The sequence below is a fragment of the Conger conger genome, chromosome 1, assembly GCF_963514075.1.
Source record: "Conger conger chromosome 1, fConCon1.1, whole genome shotgun sequence".
Lineage (NCBI taxonomy): Eukaryota > Metazoa > Chordata > Actinopteri > Anguilliformes > Congridae > Conger > Conger conger.
In genome coordinates, this window is record NC_083760.1 from 27,801,347 (window position 1) to 27,824,298 (window position 22,952).

The following is a 22,952-nucleotide window of genomic DNA, read 5'->3' on the forward strand; positions in this document are numbered from 1 at the left end:
ATTAATTTTAACACATTCCTTTTTAGTACAGCATTCGCTAACATTGAACACTGAAAATTCACATTGAACATGTAGATAACATTGAGGATAGAGGTAGCCTGTAGAATATGCTTTCAAGTAGAGGCCTACACTGAACAAAAACATAAAATATGGATAACCTCTTCTATATGTAACCTCTATATATAGATAGACTTTAGAACAAAGTGCAAAATAATGTCTGGAATTAATTGACTTTCTTTTCCAGAAACATTTCAGTCATTTTGATCGTCTTTTTCATCAACTTTCTTTCCTTGAGTCCATTCCTGTACTGCTTTGTGTGTATCTGTATGTGATTGTGTCTGTTTTTGTGTGTGACCGTATCCTTGTATGTATGTGATCATGTCTTGTCTATATGTGTATGCATGCATGTGTGTGTGCTTCTTGGGCCGCTTCTATGGGCCTATTTGCAACTGTGTCTGTTTTTTCCCTTTGTAAACTCTTCATTTCTTCATAGAGTCCATTGTACAGCTTATTCTCCCTTCAATGATGTTTATGTTGTTCTTTTATCCTTTCAGCCCTTTTTCATTCTCTCTTATCTACACTCCATGGTATATCTTGAAGCACTCAATGTGCAGTGGTGCTTTGCATTTCTCACATGCATAAGTTGTGTGTTTGTCACAAAGACGACATCTCTGGAACCGTTGCATCGTGTTGACAGGCCAGTGAGAAGCTTTGTCATATCTTGCCTGATCTTTAACAGTGGCAGCCAGTCGAGATCGCCTTCCGTGGCTCAGTGGTTTTGTGCCAAACCTTTGCACAAGACTCTGTGCCAGTATCCGTGAGAAGGTGAGCAGGTCAATGGTCCCTCCCATAACATCTCTGTAAAAGAGATGGCTGTTTACAAGTGCACTGTTGAGAGACCATGCAAAGATGGGCCACCACCACTTCTTAGACCTGATTGAGATATGGTATCTTGAAACTTGTAGGTCGTGAAGGTCTACACCACCCATGTGCTCATTGTATTTGGTGATGCATTTTGGTTGTTGGACTTTATCAAAGGCACGCCGCTCCTTGTTCCATCTCTTGACAGTGACCTCACTGTATTTCTCCTCCACGTTTGTTGCCACTGTGACAATGTTATTGTCTTTCCACCAGACCAGCAGCTTCTCTCCTTGGGTCAGAACCTCAGCGGTTCCCCGAGGTAACTTCATGAAGTCCTTCTGTGGCATGAAAGGGACATCAAACAGGCGATTCTGCCTCACTGTTCCAGAGCTCCCATATCGTCTTTTTGTCATCTCATCAAGGAGTGCAAGTGATGTGAAGAGGTTGTCATGGGTAAATTTGCAACCTTGAGGCACCTGAGCTTGCTCTGAAAGACCAAGAACAACGCTGGGTCCCTGACCCAGCCCTGTTTCAGGGAGGAGAGTGTGGGATCCACCATATGGTTCCATGTGATACATGTAACCACTGGATGAAGCGAGGCTCCATAGCTTGTAACCAAACCGGATTGGTTTACCTCTTATAAATTGCTTACATCCATGTCGGCCATAGTATGGGACCATGCTCTCATCCACTGACAGCCATTCCTGAAATGGCATGATTTTGTATGACTGATTCAGTTCAGAGAAGATGGGTCTAACCTTGAAAAATGGGTCATCAGTGATCTTTGTGTTGTCAACCACATGAATTGAGGCCATTATTTCATCAAAGTGATTTCTCCGCATTGCACCTGAAATGCTTTCATTGTGCACATCATTGTCGCTTGACCAGTACATGTGTCTTCTTGGAACAGAGCTGTACCCACTTGTGATAAGGATCCCATAAAAGGTAAGGAGCTCATCCATACTCAGATTCAGTTGCTTGCCCTTGGTCTGGGTTGAGTAGAGATTGGACATTTCAATGGCCTCTGGTAGCTAGAGGCTCTTGGGTCTTCTGGCTGGCCCCGCAGGTGGCTAGAGGCTCTTGGCTCTTCTGGCTGGCTCTTCTGGCGGCTAGAGGCTCTTGGGTCTTCTGGCTGGCCCCTCTGGTAGCTAGAGGCTCTTGGGTCTTCTGGCTGGCCCCTCTGGTAGCCAGAGGCTCTTGGCTCTTCTGGCTGGCCCCGCTGGTGGCTAGAGGCTCTTGGCTCTTCTGGCTGGCCCCGCTGGTGGCTAGAAGCTTGTAGTTCTTCATTGTTATGGAGGAGGGTAGGGGAGCAATGGTGGTGGGTGGGGGAGGGGCTCGGGTGAGGGGTAGGGGGTGTGGTGAAGGGGAGGTCATCTTCATTGGCAATGTTATTCCACTCATGATCTGTGTGCATAACTTCAGCATGCGCATTCAACAGCCTGGCTGGCAAATGGCCTGCATCCCCCCCATAGTCCCCATCTGACCAATCACTATCGCAATCACTGAGGACTGCATCTTTCTCATTTTGAGGGATAACTGCAATATTGCATGCCTTGTCTAGGAAGTCCTCTCGATCCAACAAATCCAGGATTTCAGACATAGTTAAACTAAGAGAAAGAACACAGTAGAAAGTTGGGTAGTACAATAACTACTGTATTGTGTATACCAAGAGACACTGTGTTATCCCACCGGTCACTATTGTTGCCGTTGACATTTGTACTCATTCTGTGACCACACTGAACAAAATTGAGCAAATTAAAATACACATATCAATACTAGACACCTCAATCATGATGTCTACCAAAAATCGTATCCCTATCTTGATGTTAACATACTTTACTAACCTTTTCTTTGAGAGGTTTGATGCTGCCTTCCTCTTATCATGGTGTAAACAGGAAGTAAACAGCTCTGGTCATGTGACAAATTACAGTGAACATGTGACACTGCACAAATTTCATTGTGACCCTTTATTCTTTCAATATTTGTTGGAACTGCATTGATACATCATTCAGTGATATTTATGTCTTATGACTGAAAAAGTTTTTTTCGGTCACTATTGTGACCGGTGGGATTAAATATTGACACAGCTACAATAAGCTTCACAGCTCCAACGCCAGTGTGGGAGACCTAAGAGTAAGCGAGATAAATACATGAACAGCAATGAAGATCTCCCGTTTAGAACTTGGAGATTCGCAAAGCACCAACCGGAAGGAGCAACACTCCAAACTCGCGTATTTAACATAGTGTCACACATAAAATAGACCTGCACTAAGAAGAAAACAAAATGCATAAGTATCTCCGCCAAGAGAACCATGCGGAAGTAACCCAACTACACAACCCACCACGATGACCTCCTACTTAGATCCCCGGGTACCAAAGGTGTGGAACTCTCTCTCTCATAGGGATGTTACCTCCGACAATGGTGTATAGCCTTAGTGCAATACGTACAATAACCAACACTAAACTATGACAAGAACGAAAACAAAGTGTTTTTGAATGGGCGACATGGCTCAGGCAGTAAGAGCAGTCGTCTGGCAGTCGGAGGGTTGCCGGTTCGATCCCCCGCCCGGGCTGTGTCGAAGTGTCCCTGAGCAAGACACCTAACCCCCAAATGCTGCTGACGAGCTGGTTGGTGCCTTGCATGGCAGCCAATCGCCGTCGGTGTGTGAGTGTGTGTATGAATGGGTGAATGAGAAGCATCAATTGTACAGTGCTTTGGATAAAGGTGCTATATAAATGCCAACCATTTACCAAGAAACACCTCACAATAAAGAAACAAACATAAAGCAGCTGTCAGCCTTGGAAACAGCACGGCATGGCAAATTGACACACTGCAGCACCAAGAGAAAGTTCCACATACTAACAGGGTGAACAACGTCCTCTCCCTCACACTTGCCACAGAAAGTCTGAGCCAATCATCTTAATTACAAGCGGGCCTCAGTACTTCCACCATCCACCTTAAACAGCCTACCGCTCCTTACTTCACAAATAAACTAGGCGGACAAACAGTATATGAGAGCAAGCGTGCAGCACAGCATGCAATAAACTCCCACCCCAACACTTGGCCTAGACAGAAGGAAGATTCTGTTGTAAAAAAAAATCATCACGGGTAAATGATACCAGTCCGTCCACCCCTCACATTAGTGCACAAACAAAAATTAAAAACTAACAGTGCAAAAGATCAAGGAAGAAGTAACAAACAAGCATCAAGTCTAGGACAGACTGGGAGCCTAAGCTCATCACAGAGAGGATGGGAGGATAGCAGGATAGACAGAGAGCCCATACAAACAGTGTCTGAGACATACTGGCTGTCAAAATCTCTGGAACAACTAGACCAGCTGAGACGGCCATCACTGGTCTTGAGAGCATGGATAAGACCATGCTCCCTGGCAAATTGAAGCTCTGGTTGCGACAATTCGATCTCCAACCCCGTCTACTATCTCCAAAGTTGGCAAGCTGGAGAGGATGATTAGGTCTTTCTCAAGAAAATGGCTAGGTCTCTCCAGGAGCCTCAGTAGCACAGGGCACTACAGAAAAGGGATCTTGGAACTTCCTGTCTCCTGTCTTGCAGAGGAGTACAAGTGCACCAAAGTAAGGCTGGAGATGATGCTCCCCTTGATTTGTTTGTAGCCCAGATGGTCCTCATGCTGTCAACCACATCTGGGGCAACTCAGCTGGTGGAGTCAGCCGTCAAGTGAGAGGAGGCCTTGGCCGTGGAGAGACCAGGCCATCATGGTACAAGGCAACTCCATCCCAGTGCCGATGACTGGAAGAGGTGCATCATCATTCAGATCCGTTATCTTCTTGTTTCAAGTTTTTGCAAGGAGCACATATTTCTCACAAACAAGATCTGAGAAATACCAACCACCTCATGTGCAGTGAATCATGCAGGGGGACCAGTGGAAAATGGCCTTTACCACCCCTAGTGGCCACTACAAGTACCTGGAGATGCCATTGGGGCTTGCTAACTTGCCACTATCTTCCAAGCCCTCATTAAGTAAGTGCTCTGGGACTTCCCTAATTGCTTTGAGTCTGTCTACCTGGATGATATATTAACCTTTCCCAAGACCTCGTTGAACATATACAGCCTGTCCACCTGGTGTTACAGTAACTTCTGAACAAACTGCTGTATGTTTTCACATATTCAAAATAACATTTCTTGGTTTCATCATTCCACAGGGCAGGGTGCTGAAGGACCTCCTGCTTTGGTAAAGCTCCCTTATCAAGTCACAACACAAGTAGCCCAACTATAAAAAGTCTTCCTACCTGTGCAGTGAAGTTTAGTGATGTTCTCAGCACTCTGGGATAGTTGAAGAATTCAAGGTGATATTTCTGGAATACCACTTTCACTATTGTTTTTCTACTATATTTTAAACCTTTGAGAAGAGACAGAAACAGAACATGTCATGTCAACATGTCAGCGCACAATTTGAAATATTAAAATCTGATGTACAAAATGGCAAAAAACCAATACTAGAAAGCAGTCAATGTTATGAAAGTCAATGTTTCAATGGGAAGTATAACTGTGCTCATCAGAAAAGGTTTATAAGCTTTATTTTTCAACATGTGTAAAGTAGTGCACTTTATTAATGATTCAATGGAATCAACCAAAGAACAGGTTCCACAATTATTGGCACCCCTATTTTAATACTGTGTGCAAACCCCTGGCAATGATGACAGACAGCCATAGGTCTATTCCTGTAATTTGTGATGAGGTTAGAGAACCCATTTGGACAGATTTATGACCATTCCTCCATGCATAATCATTGAAATCCTTTGGATACCCCCCTCTTCAGTTTAGACCACAGGTTTTTCAGGGAATTTATGACTGGAGACTGAGATGCCCATTGCAGAACATTAATTTCTGTGAGGAGTCGTTGTCCTGCTGGACAATCTATCTACAACGAAGACTTAGCTCCCTAGCTGAGGCAACCAGATTTTCTCCCAAGATTTCCTGGTACTTTGTTGAATTAATTGTGCCATTGATCTTATATTATGACGCTGGACCACTGGCAGCAAAACTTCTCCAAAACATCAATGACCCACCGCCATATTTGACAGTAGGTTGTAGTGTGCTTGTATGCATTCTATTTTGCCACCAAACATGTCAATTGTGTGTATGGCCAAAATCGAATCCGACTATAACAGTCCAGTCATAATTCCAATGAGTTTTGGCAAAAATTATATTTATAATTATATGCAGCCTTTTTGTTATATGCAGCCCCATTTTTATTAAGGGTGCCAATCATTCTGGAGCCCACTTTATGTACTGAGTCTAATTTACTGTGTATCATTTAGATATTGAGATGGACATTTTAATATTTGCCAAGCTCTCTCCTGGTCGAAATACCTGTTAGAGTCTCCGTAACCCAGGCAATGACATTAATAACAACCATATCATCGCCTTCCTTGGGCTTCACAGATCGTTTAAATAGGCCAAAGTGGTGTGTGAAGTCAGCTTTGCTGAAGACAAAATCGCCCGAACCACTGATCTGGAAACATATGCGTAGATTAGTTAATGTGATGCATAAGCAAGAAACAACTTCCTAGAGAACTGCTCCCCCTTCTACACAATTTCAAAAAAATGTCTTCTGGGTGGGTAGAGTAGGGGTAACGTATTCTCTAACCAATCAGGTGGCAGCAGTGTTCCATGTAGCATTGATGCATAACAGGTGGCTTTCTGACTTTGAAATTGATTGGATTGTAATCTACATGACGTAGTACCTCTAAAAAGGTACTCTTACTTGACAATTGGGGTGGCCGTGGGTCCAGATTGGACCGTCTCTGACCAGTTTTTTATGCCAAAATAATATTATTTAATACATTTTTGGATTGGATTAAAATTTGTCAGCTAAATAAAAGATTTTTTTTAAAATCCTTTAATTAAAGGTCAGAAATGAAGTGGAAAAAAAAATATATATATCAAGACCAATTTGAACTGTACAGCTCTGCGCTCAAATTTTTTCATGTTCTCCGGAAACTCTGTAGCACAGAGAGAAGAAGACTGACCTTCTTGGTCTTATTAGCACTCATTCCGTTAAATAACTCAGCCATCACTGTCATTACTCCATGTACCAGTTTCCCGTTCGGGTACCTGGAAAATAAATGTTTTGAATTTCATTAGCTTTAATGTACTGGAGAAGTTCCCAGTCATTAAATACAACATTGCAAAAAAGTTGCATCATCCTACTATCAACCAGATCTGGGTGAAATACGGAATGGTTTTGGATTCAAATATTCTTCTATGTTTTACTGAGCTTGTCTGGTGTATTAGAACCTATGAAATACTCTGAAAAAGTACAAACCCTGCTTTCTGGTCCTGCACAAGGCAAGGTCAAGTGAGCAAGTAAATTTAAGTAATTGAATCCAAAATAAATATGTATTTCACCCAGGTCTGCAAGATTTACTGCCTTGATGTAGAAATAAGAGAGTTCAGCAAATCAGCCTGAAGTGACTGAGCAAATCATTTTTTACAATGTATTAATTGTGTATCTTTTTGCCAAACATCAATACATGGGAAAACTAGACAAAAAAAAATAAAAAATACATTTGACTTACTGGGCATTGACCTTTCCAATCAGGTTATCTTCATAATGAATGATACTGGGCACATTTACCAACACTTCAAAATTTGGTTGCACTGCCAGACAACAAGAGTAAATTTCAGTGTATACAGAACAGCAACAGGTCACAGTTGGCTTAATAGCAATGCCTGTATCAATATCAGTTCCACTCCAATTATGCAATGCGTCTGCTGTCTGTGCTAATTGTTATTGGTTGACATCCAGATCCTATCAATAATCAGAATCACTCAGAACAGTACATCACAGCTTCCAAGAATTGTCTATATTTTTAAATTTATCATTTTCATTTATAACATTAAAGCTTCTGAGGCATTTCAGGCCTTCTTTATCACCTGATATGAATGTGTATCGACAAAAATATTTAACAATATCATTAACATGAGTGATTGTGAAGTGCAAACACTTACATATACACTCAGTGAGCACTTTATTAGGTATTTATTAGACTTATTTTTTAGACTTCTACTGCTGTAGCTTATCCACTTAGAGTTATGATGTGCTGTGTGTTCAGAGATGCTCGTCTGCATAGCACTGTTGTAATGTGTGGTTATTTGGCTTACTGTCACCTTCCTGTCAGTTTTGACCAGTCTGGCCATTCTCCCCTGATGTCTCTTATTAACAAGGCGTTTTTGCCCACAGAACTGCTGCTCACTGGATTTTTATTTTTTTTGCACCATTCTTTGCAAACTCTAGAGACTAGTGTGTGTGAAAATCCCAGGAGGTCAGCAGTTTCTGAGATACTCAAACCACCCTGTCTGCCACCAACAATCATTTTTCCCAATGTTAATGGTTGATGTGAACATTAACTGAAGATCCTGACCCATATCTACATGATTGTATGCATTGCACTGCTGCCACAATTGGCTGATTAGATAATCGCATGAATAAGTAGGTGTAATAAAAGAAAAATGTTTACAGTGAATATACGGTGTATATCCCCCCAAAGAAATCAACCCACAAAGTGAACCAAGAAACAATGCAAGATACAATGCAAGAAACAGAGGAGTAGCAAAGATGGGCTGAATGCCCTGGTCTCATCTACGCTAAATTGTTTTAAAAACCTATGCTTCAACAAATTACAGATCTGCTGTCATAGTGAAGCCTTACCATAGTGTTCCACCATAAAGTTCCTCTTGATCACCTCCTGTAGGAGAAGAGACAGACATTAGGATCTGCCTTCAATACCAGAGATATAGTTAAGAAATGCTGTAGATACCGTACTGTTGCCTTTGTGCGGGAAAATCCCAGAAGATCAGCAGCTTATCAGATACTCATATCTGCATGCTTGTATGCATTTAGTTGCTGCCACATGATTGGCAGATTAAATATTTTCAAGACACCTGACATGTTGAGTAAGGTTATGGACCCATGAGCTTAAATTTGAGATTTTTGGAAGTAAGAGATTGCAGTATGTACTCCACCTAAGCCATGAACGACTCTTGTAAATATGTTAGCAACCATCCAGCCTGGTGGAGGTTCAGGGGTGAATAACAACACCTGGACTTAGAGCTGTGGCTTTGATTAAAGGTACATTAGGTAAGATTTTTGTCTTCCTATCATTGAAAAAGGCTCACTTACACGTTGGCTCATCCTCTGCCTGTGTTCTTAAATTTGGATTTCAAAATATTCACTTGACGGGCCAGCACTCTGTACTAAAACAATGTATAGCTGTACAATAATTCAAACTCATTGGTTGAAAATTGGTTCTAATTGCCACAGCCAATGGCATTTCAATTTCAGCGCGTTCACATAGAAGGGGTAGAATAAATAGTGTTGTGGTTTGAGAGTGTTTGTTGCTGTAATTCCTTTCTTGACCGTTAGAAGTCTGAAATGACCTATTGTACCTTTAAAGGCATCGTGAATGCTGATAAATACAAACAAATCTTAACATACAAAGCAACACGATCTGGACAATTTTGATTGGGGGAAAATTAATTCTACAGCTAATGACCCCAAGCACACTGCTATAAGAAGACCCTGCTGGGGTTCTCAGAACAATGGACTGGTCACCCCAGAGTTCAGATCTTAACATCACAGAAATAGAAAATGCAACCAACTTCAAAGAAGCATGGGAAAATATCCTATCTTAATTGACAATGTGTGTTAACATAAAGACAATCACATGATTACAAATAACCTTTTAATGATAATCCTTATACTATTAGACCACTTTCTGAATTGAAATTACTATGAGTCTTTCTCTGTCTCTCTCCAGCAGACAGACAGCTTTTCACCTTAATGTCTCTGCTTCTCAGCTAGCACATTCTGGTCTTACAGCAAGGTCAACAAGGGGTATTCAGAAGATAAAATACTGATAAATGTTTGTGGCCAGCTTCATGTCTTTTTTTTTTTATAAAGCCCCCCCTTCAGGAAAAGTGTGTATAAGAGTCTTACTATGTCTGATTCAAATCAGAAAGCCGGTAAGCTTTCTCACTTTCTTTCTTTTTTTGCAAATAAATACGAAAGTTAAAAGGTATAAGAATAGCTATTGTTGTGTTTTTACTGGTTCTGTGTTATCAGACAATGCTCACCTGTGATATCTTATTTGTGCATGTTAAAAAGGGAATTTTTCCCTGCACACTTGACATATAATACTTCTGCAAATATTTCTGTATGTCACAAAGAAACAATTCCAAAGGAATTATTGCATTTTTACGATAATACCACACCCAAACTATAGAGAAAACTAATTCAAAAGCATTTCCTTACTTGCTCTTTTAGCAACAGAGGAAAAAAGTACAACACAATACAACTCTCAATAATCAAATGAATAGCCCAATGTATAACAAGACCATTTAGGTCACAGTTGAATGGTTTTTGTAAATGAATGCTTGAGACTTACATTAACCGTAACCAATATGGTCCACATGCCAGGGCGAGGATTTTCTGAGAGCTGTAATTCCCTAGTCGCCACACCCAGGTAGCTCTCAACAAGCTGCCACCGCTGCACCAAGTTTCCTTTGGGATCCTGACCATCCATGGGGGAAATCAGCAAGAAAATAAAGATGAGAGTTGAGTTTCAATGTCAAACATATTGAATGTTGCTGCTTTTCATCTCACATGTCCACTACATAACATTAATGGCATTTGGTGACTTACAGTCGATTTTAGACTAAGCAGGAGACAATGCAGGGTTAAGGGCACAACAGCTGTGCAGATCCTATTGCGGCTACATGGGGAATCAAACCTGCAACCTTGCGGGTCCCAGTCATGCACCTTAACCACTACGCTACAGGCCGGCTACGCATACCCGTGCTCGACATTTACCCACCTTGATGGTGATGTCAGCTGGGCCTTTGTACGGCTTGCCGTCAGAGTAAATGGAGATGGCCCGGATCTTCACTGCCTGGCCGGGCTCATAGCGGGATTTGTCAGTCTGGATGAAGGTAGTGAAGCTCAAGGCCTTGATTTGCATGATGGTTGTGTTGCTGAACACCAACATCTTCCCCACATAGCCATTAACCACAAGCGTGTATGGAGGAGGAGGGCTTGCAGCACTGTCCAAAATCTAGTAAATAAAAGTAAATAAATGATAAAATATTACTGTATTTTAAATTAAGAATCAGTAAGAATCAAAAGTTAAATCAAGATCAAGACTAAAAGATATGGCAAGGCAAGAGATTTTCAGGTGAATGTGATGTTGCTAGAGACTATTTTCCCACATGAAGGATCCACAATGTAATTGGACATTGTGAGATAATAATAATAATAATAATATGAATAATATGAATAATAATTATTAGTATTATTATTTGTGAAGCGCTTTTCCAAGCTCAAAGCACTGTACAGTAACAAATAAAAAATAGTAAAATACAAAACACAACCCAAATAGCAAGAGTAAAAACAAGTGCAAGCAATAAAATGAATGAAATGATGTTGTGGTAAGCTGTCCTCTGTGAGATCAACCTATCAAATGCATAGTTTACATAGTGAACTTTTGTACTGTCTAACCCTCCGACCAAAGGTTTAAGTGGATTTAGGCCTGTTTGTTTTGTTTTTTTTAATGCCTCACATATTTATGGAGCACCAGAAATACCCAAAAAAATATTCAATGTCACAGAGGCTCCAATCCAGGGCATTCCATCAAAGCTGACAGGTCTCTTTATCATGCCTACAAAGGGCTTGAACCAGCATCCTTCTGTCATGTACCTTAGCAACTAAGCTACAGGCTGCTTTATACAGTATATACGTATATATAGTATGTATGTACTGTATGTATGTATGTATACACTCACTGAGCACTTTATTAGCTATTTATTAGACGTATTGGTGCTGTAGCCTATCTGCTGCTGTAGCCTATCCACTCAGAGGTTTGACACATTGTGTGTTCAGAGAGTGTTGTGCGTGAAAATCCCAGAAGATCAGCAGTTTCTGAGATACTGAAACCATACTCTCTGGCACCAACTATCATTCCACGGTTACATTTCTTCCCCGTTCTGAGTTTTGGTCTGAAAAACAACTGAATCTCTTGACTGTGTCTGCATTTTGTTGCTGCCACATGATAAGCCGATTAAATATTTGAATTAACATGCTTATGTACCTAATAAAGTGCTCATTGAGTGTACAATTAAACATATAATGTAAATAACTTCTTCAAGGGAAATAATGTACCAAGATTTCAAAATTGCAACCACTGAGATACAAGGCCCATTCTCTTGTCATTACACTACACTGCATTGAATTTTCTAGTGATTGGACCCCCAGGCCTGATACATGCAAAGCATGCACTCTAACACTAAACTACATCCCCTTCCAGAACATTCATGCTGACCGTTTTGTGGACTTCATGAATGTAGATCATGGCTTTCTGATGACTTAAGTAAAGTCAATGATTTTGCCTCAAAGTAATTAATAATCTATATTCATTAAAAGTAAAATAAAATGAGAGTAAAAGATTCAACTACATTTTATCACTTCATAAATATACTCACAGATGGGAGTGTCTGTATTCCAGTTAGACCTTTGAATAAAACAAACTTTAGATTTAGACAATTGATACATTTCAGTGTCACGGTGTCCACTATATTCAAACGTTTTCTCAGAGATAAATTACTCACCCTTCCTCCCTCATCCCTCATCAAGTGAGAGCACAGTGAGGCAAATAATACAATGCAGCTGGCACGCCATATGTTATCTGAGCTGCTGATGCTCTTCCTCATGCTCTACAGTTACACAAGCATTTTTTGACTTTGCAACAGAGTTTTATTTGAATTTGTCACTAATTACATTATCTTTAATAAAAAATGGTGTCCTACATGGTGCTTGTGTGAACTTTTCTGTAAAGAATGGCGCAAATGTAAAATTAAGAATCATTTACAGCTGTGATTGATGTCAAAGTCCATGCACCTGATTTACTGGTCTGAGGAAATGGAACCACTAGAATAGCATAAAGCAGGCAATAAAATTTATGTTTCACATCCAAACAATTGATAAAATAAAATAGCTTTCAGAAATCAAAATGGGATTCTGAAATTAGAAAGAAGTGAAAAACATGAAACTGTAGGTCAGTATCTGAAGGGTGGAGACATAGTTGGAGGATAATTTTACCAAACGGAGTGATGTTATTTATTTACTGATCTAGCAAAACAATCATCAATTAATTCACTGGAGGATTTCACAACAATGAAACTCATTGACAGTACAGGGAGAATGTTCACCTTTTTTAAATGTGCCTTTTGTCTTCACTACACTGGTGTTATCACTGAAAACCTCTGCAGTGACACTGACAGGAGAATCGATTAGGACTGTAACTGACAGTGATGTCGGCACTCCTAGTTGTATCTCGCTAGGCACTGCAACCAGGAATGAAGGGCTGGAGAGGAAGATGGAGAATTGAAAGAGTATGACTTTTTTATTCCAATGACAAAATTAACCAACAATACTTTATTATTGTATTCCAAGATAAAAACAAAAAAGAGAACAACAAGAACAGATCATATCAACAAAAAGGCGGCTTCCTCTTTTTCTATGAAATTGTATTCACACAACCCTCCCCCCAACCTGACAATCTTCTGCATCAAGGATATTGGTACAGACTAAAATGCTTGCATGGAATTAAAATTACACTACATCACAGTAGAGCTTTAAATAATAGCTGCCCAATTAGACCAGGAAAATGATTATGGTAGTTTCAATGATTGTGCAAGGATTTATTCATTATTTACTTCATGTTTTGCTGCTCTGAAATTGCCACAGCCAATGGCGTGGGGGCTTATTCTGATTGTTCGGGGAGCTGCCCAAATTGCACTCCAGACAAGCAATCACTGAAACTCTGTATACTATTGCTTATTATTATCCAAGCAAAGACTACATATCTAGTTATAAAACAATACCAGTTTGTTATCGGTAGCAACAATATAATAATATTTAGCTTGATGAATTTACAAATATCCACTTACGATAAAATATAGGCAATACAAACATAGTAGCGATTGCACAAGCTTTGTGCTTCAGGTGGATATTTGTAAATTCGTGAAGCTAACTAGTAATAGCTAATTTGCTTGTTGTTACTGATAGCGAACTGGTATTGTTTTCTAACTAGATAAGCAATAGTATACAGAGTTTCAGTGATCGCTTGCCTGGAGCGCAATTTGGGCAGCTACTCATTCCTTTTATCCTTTTACGAGTTCAATCATCTGTGTTTAGCTAAACCTTTAGTTCTCTCAAACTGTCTCTCAAAAAGTTGCATCGTTTGTGGTAGACTGTCATATCTTAGGTATATAAGCAACTAGTTATGTAGCCAAATAACTTGCTTGCTCACAATATAGTTAAAAAAATATAAATAATGTGGTGTAGCACCGCAAAGTCAAGATTTCATAAATTCACCTGTTCGGCGAACATTTTCTTACTAGAACACTATGAAAAGACAGCAGGCTCTGTTGCGTTTGTCACTGTTAGCTTTCAAGAACAGTGCACGAGAACACTGAACTGTATAATAATGCTTTATATTACGTGTTATAAATTCATAGACTGTGGGAAGCATAAACAGTGTTGTGGTTTGAGGTTGTTTGTTGTTGCAATGTTCTCTTGACCTTTCTTCTTTTCCTTTAATCCTGTTTTTATTGTATTTTCTTTTAAAGGAGCTCTCAACTGGGATCTATTTAAATGGAGGTTCTGTCTATCTAAGCTGACAACCATTGACTTTTATTGAAAGAAAAACAGTTTATTTGTGGTATTATATGGACTCCAACTAAAGGGATCACATTTCAAGTAGAAATAACAGCAGATAGAACCTGTTTTGCAAGACATTGCTTGGCCATCATGCAGCCACTCTCTGTATGCACGCACTTCTGTGCACATGCCAGGATTCAGTTTAAATAACAGTTAAATGTTTTAAACTTTTTCTCTTTGGCTGAAGAGACACCAAAGGGCAACAAGTCAAATCTCCATTTGGCTATGCCAAAACCAGCAAACACAGTGAGTTCTCAGGACCAGGGTTGAAAAACACTACCATTGGAGAGTGTTTCCCAACCTTTTTCCTTCCGTGGTACATTTTACAAATTACAGAATCTTATGGAACACCACTTGCAAAAGCGTGTGACATACATTGAAGAGAAATGTCATCAGTAGGCCCAAATGTTCTTTTGTGGTTTTAAATTTAGCACTTCTCAATTCTAATGATATTCATTTTGGCTTTTGTGAAAGGGATTAAAAGTTTCCCACCGAATATTGGGAAGCTGTGGTGAGGGGACCCGGACTGTCTAATGTTTTAAACCATTGTAACCACATTTATGCCGATGAAGCCACCAAATAGAGAACTCAAACAATTTTGTCTTCTCAAAATGCATTCTGGGCTGATGGCTTGCGGAAGATGATATGCAGGACTTGAGCATATCAGTGTCTACAACCTTGTGCACACCTATAGGAATGGATGGTGCTAGCACATAGTGAACTTTCATGCTTATTAAGAGAGAAAAAACATATTTTGGCTTCATTCCAAAACTGTAGCGGAACAAATTAAACTATTTATTATTAAATAGTTTAATTTAATCAATTAATTAAATAAAACTATTTGTTTGTCATGTTTTATTTTGTAATTCTTTTGATTTTTTTGTAAAAAAATTTTGTTTCTCATGGAACACCTGACCTAACCTGACCTAATGGCACACCATTTGGCATTTTCTGCTTTAGGGAACCAAGAGGGAGATTTTAACGTTAATATCACACTTTGTTTCAAACTTTTAAGAGCATCTCTCTCATTGTACCAAATATATTTTCCTATGGGCCAACTTCACTCGAATTGGTCATGAGTTTTTGCAATTTGTTTATTTTTATTCATGCTTTTTTTAACTTTGATTTTGTGTTTCAAAAAATTATCCACCACATATTAATTAACTTAGTAAGTAAGTAAGTAAGTACATTTTATTTATATAGCACCTTTCACAGACAGAGTCACAAAGTGCTTCACAGGATAAAAAATAAATAAATCAATAAGTAATAACAATAATAATACATAAAAGAACAGTCAATAAAACCAACAAATCACAAATAAACGAACATGAAATAAATGGAAATACAGTCACAAAAATGGCTAGATGAACGCCTGTCTGAAAAGATGTGACTTTAGCTGCTTTTTGAAGATTTCCACAGACGCCACAGCTCTTAAGTCCGGTGGAAGAGAATTCCACAATTTAGGGGCCACCGATTCGAAGGATCGGTCACCCTTAGTTTTGAGCCTAGTGCGAGGGACAACCAGTGAGCCCTGGTCAGAAGACCTCAGAGACCTGCTGGCAACATATGAGTGGAGGAGATCACGAAGTTAAGCAGGTGCCTGACCATGGAGGGCTCTACAAGAACCTTGAACTGGATCCTGGAATTGACAGGTAGCCAGTGTAAGGAGACCAAGATTGGAGTGATATGACATGGTCAGCAGCCTGGCAGCAGCATTTTGGACCAGTTGTAAGCGGTCTAGAGATGATTTGCTGAGGCAGGTAAAAAGCGAGTTACAATAGTAACGGAAGAAATAAAAGCATGAATAATCATTTCCAGCTCAGAGTGTGATACAATAGACCTGAGTTTAGTAATGCTTCTAAGGTGCAAAAAACATGTACGGGGCAAAGACTTAATGTGCTTGTCAAGATGCATAGCCTGATCAAAGATAACACCAAGATTTCTCAATTCCGAGCGCACATTTGATTTAAGAGACCCAATACAATTTACAACATTAGAAACAATATTATCAGCAGCAATGATGAGGACTTCAGTTTTGTCTGCATTTAACTGAAGAAAGTTACTGGCCATCCAGTCCTTAATAGCAGACAAACAGTCATGCAGTACATTAAGTTTATCAATCCTGTCAGGTTTAAAAGAAAGATATAACTGAATGCCGTCCGCATAGCAATGGTATGAAATACCTTTGAATTTGCTAATAATGACACCTAAAGGAAGCATGTACAGAGAACTGTATGTATTTCCTCTGATGCAGTCAGTGACAATGACTTTGTTATGAGCGCTGAGGGAGTACATGGGATTGATTTATAAACCGCAGTCAAAACAGCAACTAGTTTTCTATTATATTCAAAATCCTAACATTGTCGTTCAGCATTTGGTTAGCTTGAATAATGAACATTTATTTTTCAACTAAGTTAAATAAATAAAATAAATAGATAAATAAGTTGCACATTACATTACATTGTAATCCCTTTGTAAACACCCTTATCCAGAGTGATTGACAGAAGCAGAAAACATCACAGGTAGTCTCGGGAATACAAAAGTTCAGGTAGGGAAGGCCCACTCATAGTCAAACAAATAGTTTTGTTAACAATACCACTACGCATCTATTTACACAGATATAGCCTATCATATTACTGTCCAAAAGGAAATAAATCCTTATAAATCCTTCTAATGAAATTTTGATTGTAAGGTCTGAAGGTCTGAATAAATATACATGCACAGTACAAGACAATAAGTTAGCCTACCTTCCTGAGCTGAGTTCCTGAGCTTTGCCAGGAAGCAATATCATGCAAACACAAATGAGCCGAATGCACTCCATCTCCCAACACTGCTAAACCACTCTGGTCTGTGGGTCTGAAGGTTTGTTGTGGGACTTTTATACCTGCTCACCTTTTCCAAAAAAGCCGCGCCTACAACCAGCCCTCGGGGGGGCAGATTGTATCCCATATTACAGCCGTATCGCACTCATTTTCACAAATACTTGAATATTTTTGTTACAGAGAATAAGGTGTAACATAAGCTGAGGATTTACCTTGAGGAAATGGTGACATATTAATCCTTGAATTGTCTATACGCATTACATGACAAACTGTCTTTACCTCAATAAATCATTATATGTGGGATATGTAATGATTTTTAATTCAATATGCCTGCAGCGGGTAGTATAAACTGAACCGGATGTAAATGTTATGATTGGATTTCCTCAAGTAGGAAGGCAAATCTAGTTTAAGGAGGTGCATTGGTCATAATGAGATAATGTGTTGTTTCAGGTAAATGTCTCCTTTTTCATGCATTATACAGATTTACCTCAGCAAAAGAAGAAAACAAGGCAAAGATTGAATTGGTGCCATTTGCCTAAAGCATTTCAAACATACAATTGAGACCTGGGTGTCTTCCACAGTGTATTAGGTGTCATGGTATTTGCCTCAGAGGATGCCAATACCCTCTGTGGGGGGCTGTTGTTGATCCGGGTTGTTGGCCAACTTTAGCAATGAATCCTTTTGCATGCTAGGGAATAACTTGTTGAACAATATAAGAAATAATTAATAATATATTAAATTAATAAATCATAAAATAAGAAAGAACACAATATATAGGAAATGAAGCCCTGGTGTAAAATCCAGCTATGACCAGTGTGAAATACCAACTACCAGCTGTTTCAAAACATAGCTTGAGCTGGTCTAACTGGTAAACCAGCTATCAGCTGTTTCAAAAGCTAGCTTGAGTTTTTTTCCAGCAGAGAGTATATATAAAGGTGCTAGAATAGTTAGATATTGCACATGATGGGCTATGTACAGTGGCTTCAGAAAGTATTCACTTTTTTTGCACACTTTATTGTGTTGTAGCTTTAATTTTAAATAGGTAAAATTGCCATTTTTGCCATAATCCTTAATGACAAAGTGACAACATGTTTTAAGAAATCAAAATTTAAAATCAAAAATTGAAATCTTCAGCACTTTGTAGAAGCCCCTTTGGCAGCAATTACACCTTTGAGTCTGCTTGGGTCTCTGCAAGCTTTGTACACCTGGATTTAGGCAGTTTATCCCATTCTTCCTGGCAGATCCTCTCAAGCACCATCAGATTGGATGGGAAGTGTCTTTGCCATGTTCAGGTCTCTCCACATATGTTCAGTGGGGTTTAAGTCTGTGCTTTGGCTGGGCCACTCAAGGACAATCAGAGACTTGTGTGGAAGCCACTGCTGCTGCAGTGTGAAGTTGGTTGCTCTCGAGCGGGTTTTCTTCAAGGATCTCTCTGTATTTGACTGCATTCATCCTTCTCTCAATTATGACCAGTCTCCATGTCCCTCCTAATGAGAATGAGAATTACCTCCATAGCATGACGCTGCCACCACCATGCTTCATCATAGGGATGGTATTAGCAAGGTGATTCTGGCTGGTGTCACACATAGTGCTTGGAGTTCTGCACAAGGAGTTACATTTTTGACTCATCAGACCAGAGAATCTTTTTCAATGCCTTTTGGCAAACTCAAAGTGGGCTGTCCTGATTGATGGAGAGCTGCTGAGATGGTCATCTTTCCAGCTGGTTGTCCCATTTCTGCAGAGGTCTTCCAGAACTCTGTTAGAGTGACTGTTGGGTTCATAGTCACCAAGGCCCTTCTTGCCCGATTACTCAGTTTGGCTAGACGGCCAACTCTAGGAAGAGTCCTGGTGGTTCCAAACTTCTTCCATTTCTCAATAATGGAGGCCACTGTGCTCCTAGGAACACACAATGCTTTAGAAAATGTTTTATATCCTTGCCCTGATCTATGCCTCACTATTCTATCGCAGCAGTCTACAGAGAGTTCCTTGGACATGGCTTGGTTTTTTGTCCTGACAGTGTGAATTGTGGGACCTTATATACACAGGTGTGTGCCTTTCTAAACTATGTCCAATCAATTCAGTTTGTCATAGGTGGACTCCAATCAAGTTCTAGAATTAATTATCTCAAGGATAATTAAAAGGATGCACCTGACCACAATTTGGAGTTTCAGAGCAAAGTGTCAGAATACTTATGTAAATGAGAGATTTCAATTTTAGAATGTTTTTTCATTTACCAAGTGGATTTTGACGGGTGTAGTATCTCTCAAGTGATGGAGATGTTATGATTGACAGCATTGAATGGGTAAATTTAAGGGCTGGATTGAAAATATATTATTTGGCTTTTGATGTACGGGCTGCCCTTAAACAATTAACTGTCTGGGGTGCCCCTCTAGTGCAAATACAGTACCATCTGTACCAATATACCATGAAATGCCTTTTATTTTGTGAACAGGAATTTGGCCATACTATTTGTGGATGGGTGGCACGGATGGTGGTTAGCACTGCCGCCTCACAGCAAGGAGGTCCTGGGTCCTGGGTTCCGTCGGCCGGGGCCTCTCTGTGCGGAGTTTGCATGTTCTCCCCGTGTCTGTGTGGGTTTCTTCTGTGTACTCCGGTTTCCTCCCACAGTCCAAAGACATGCAGGTTAGCCTGATTGGAGAGTCTAAATTGCCCATAGGTATGAGTGTGTGAGTGAATGGGGTGTGACCTACGATGGACTGGCGACCTGTCCAGGGTGTATTCCTGCCTTTTGCCCGGTGTATGCTGGGATGGGCTCCGACCCCCCTGCGACCCTGTTCAGGATAAGCAGGTTAAGATAATGGATGGATGGATGGCATTAGTGGATGATGAAAATAGAGAGTCTACTGAAGAGAATGGAGCAGATTGGATTAAGGAAGGGCCAGCGGATTTGATCCAGGAAGAGCCAACAGATTGTATCGAGGAGCCAACAGCTTGGATCAAGGAAGAGCCGACGGATTAGATCCCCCCCCCACCCCCCTCATCACTCACACCTGATGACTTTGTCTCCTTCTTTGAAAAGAAGGTCGATGCTATTCGCAATTCCTAATCCCAACCCTCCACCCCTGCTGACCCTCCTACCCTCCCCAACTCCCTAACCTCCTTTTCTCCCCTCTCTGACGCCGACACACTGAAACTCCTTACTTCCCACCGCCCAACCACCTGTCCTCTTGACCCCATCCCCTCTCCCCTCCTACAATCTATATCTGATGACATTCTCCCTTTTCTCTCCTCTCTAATCAACACCTCCCTTCCGGCACCATGCCCTCTTCCCTGAAGAGGGCCAGAGTCACTCCCCTGCTCAAAAAACCTACTCTTGACCCCTCTGCCCTGAACAACTACCGGCCTGTCTCTCTTCTTCCCTTTCTCGCTAAAACTCTGGAACGGGCGGTCTGCTCCCAACTGTCCACTTATCTTCTCCAGAACAATCTCCATGACCCCAACCAGTCTGGCTTCAAGAGTGGCCACTCCACTGAAACCGCCCTGCTCGCGGTCACTGAGGCACTCCACTCTGCTAAAGCAAAATCCCTCTCCTCTGCCCTCATCTTCCTCGACCTGTCAGCCGCCTTCGATACAGTCAACCATGAGATTCTGCTCTCATCGCTGTCTGGGATGGGTGTCACAGGTTCTGCACTCGCTTGGTTTTCCTCCTACCTCTCTGGTCGCTCCTACCAGGTGACTTGGAGGGGCGCAGTCTCCGACCCTCAACCCCTACGAACTGGAGTCCCACAGGGCTCGGTTCTTGGGCCTCTCCTCTTCTCGCTATACACCATGTCTCTTGGTTCTGTTATCTCTTCCCACGGCTTTTCTTATCATTCCTACGCTGATGACACCCGACTCTTCATTTCCTTCCCCCCCGACACCCAAATCACCACACGGATCTCTGCCTGCTTGGCTGATATCTCTGCGTGGATGACTTCCCATCACCTGAAGCTCAACCTTGCCAAAACTGAGCTTCTCTACATTCCTGCTAAGTCCTCTCCGTCAATCAACCTCTCGTTGACTGTTGAGGACTTTGTAGTTTCCTCCTCCCATACGGCAAAGAATCTTGGGGTGACTCTTGATAACTGCCTCACCCTGGCTCCACAAGTATCCTCCACTGCCAGAACCTGCAGGTTCTTTCTGTATAATATACGCCGTATCCGTCATCTCCTGACTGAGAAAGCCACCCAGCTCCTAGTCCAGGCGCTCGTCATTTCCCACCTGGATTACTGCAACTCCCTCCTAGCCGGTCTCCCAGCATGTGCCATCAAGCCCCTCCAGCTGGTCCAGAATGCTGCAGCCCGCCTGATCACCAGTCAGCCCAGGTCGGCTCATGTCACCCCGTTTCTCATTGGCCTCCACTGGCTTCCTATTGCCGCACGCATCCGTTTCAAGGCCCTAGTGTTGGCATTTCAGGCTGCTAAGGGGACTGCCCCACCTTACATACAATCCCTGATCACTCCCTACTCCCCAGCTAGACCACTCCGGTCTGCCAGCTCTGGTCGCCTTACGGTTCCCTCTCTACGTGCACCTGGCGGTCGAGCTGCACGTTCACGCCTGTTTTCCGTTCTGGTTCCTCAGTGGTGGAATGACTTGCCTACCACTGTGAGGACAGCAGAATCCCTCCCCCTACTTCGAGGCAGACTCAAAACCCACCTTTTCAAACTCTACCTTAGTCCTCCCTCCTGATTTCCCCTGCCCCTCCTTCTGATATCCCTATCCTTGTCTAACCCCCCAAAAAAAAAAAAAAAAAAAAAATGCACTTCTGATGACAACTATGTTTAGAACAGCATTTCCTGTGTATTTTGCTAGTTTCTGGATGTGATGCTCTGACTTATGGTAGAACCTATGCACTTTTACATTACATTACATTATTGGCATTTGGCAGACGCTCTTATCCAGAGCGACGTACAACAAAGTGCATACCCATAACCAGGGATAAGTTCGCTGAAAGACCCTAGAGGTAAGTACAATTTCAACTGCTACCTGTACAACAAAGTTAAGGACAAGGGGCTTTTTTTTTTTTTTTTTTTTTTTTTTTTTTGAACGAACAAACAAACAAACAGAGCAAAAGTCACCAAAGACAAGTGCACTTGTAAGTCGCTTTGGATTAAAAGCATCTGCCAAATGACTAAAATGTAAATGTAAATGTAGGAAGTGCCAGAAGATCACCAGGAAAAAGGGATCAAATACAAAGGGTAATTTTAACACTCACATCTTTCTTGTTCTACATATTGCTTATTACACAAAGACAAAAAGGCCTGGCGCATGGCTAAAGCATCGGACCTTCATGCAGGCATCAGTTTGTTGCAGTTGCACAGCGAGGACCAGGGTTCAATTCCTGCTGAGTTTGGTCCGCTCACATGGAGCAAAATAATTGGCTCGCCGCTCCGAGGGTTGGGGGAGGACTCAGCAAGGGGGGTTAGTGAGATTGTCACATACAACAGCACCCCAGGCACCTCAGAATCACCCTCTCCTGGATACAGGTGCAGAAGTCTACCATACATAGAAGACT

At 41.2% G+C, this 22,952-nt stretch overlaps 1 protein-coding gene across 1 annotated transcript in view; it reads right to left on the minus strand.

Moving 5' to 3' along the window:
- LOC133122809 (CD109 antigen-like) overlaps positions 1 to 19,024 on the minus strand; it is a 45,448-nt gene extending 26,424 nt beyond the window's left edge. The window contains exons 1-12 of the mRNA XM_061233042.1: positions 18,945 to 19,024; positions 13,134 to 13,257; positions 10,717 to 10,953; positions 10,288 to 10,413; positions 8,553 to 8,589; positions 7,420 to 7,501; positions 6,871 to 6,955; positions 6,212 to 6,353; positions 5,110 to 5,237; positions 2,038 to 2,265; positions 1,514 to 1,565; positions 726 to 1,387 (exon numbers count right to left, since the gene is read on the minus strand). Coding sequence (XP_061089026.1) covers positions 726 to 1,387; positions 1,514 to 1,565; positions 2,038 to 2,265; positions 5,110 to 5,237; positions 6,212 to 6,353; positions 6,871 to 6,955; positions 7,420 to 7,501; positions 8,553 to 8,589; positions 10,288 to 10,413; positions 10,717 to 10,953; positions 13,134 to 13,257; positions 18,945 to 19,024 — 1,983 coding nt within the window. The remainder of the gene's footprint in view (positions 1 to 725; positions 1,388 to 1,513; positions 1,566 to 2,037; positions 2,266 to 5,109; positions 5,238 to 6,211; positions 6,354 to 6,870; positions 6,956 to 7,419; positions 7,502 to 8,552; positions 8,590 to 10,287; positions 10,414 to 10,716; positions 10,954 to 13,133; positions 13,258 to 18,944) is intronic.
- Positions 19,025 to 22,952: the final 3,928 nt, after the last annotated feature.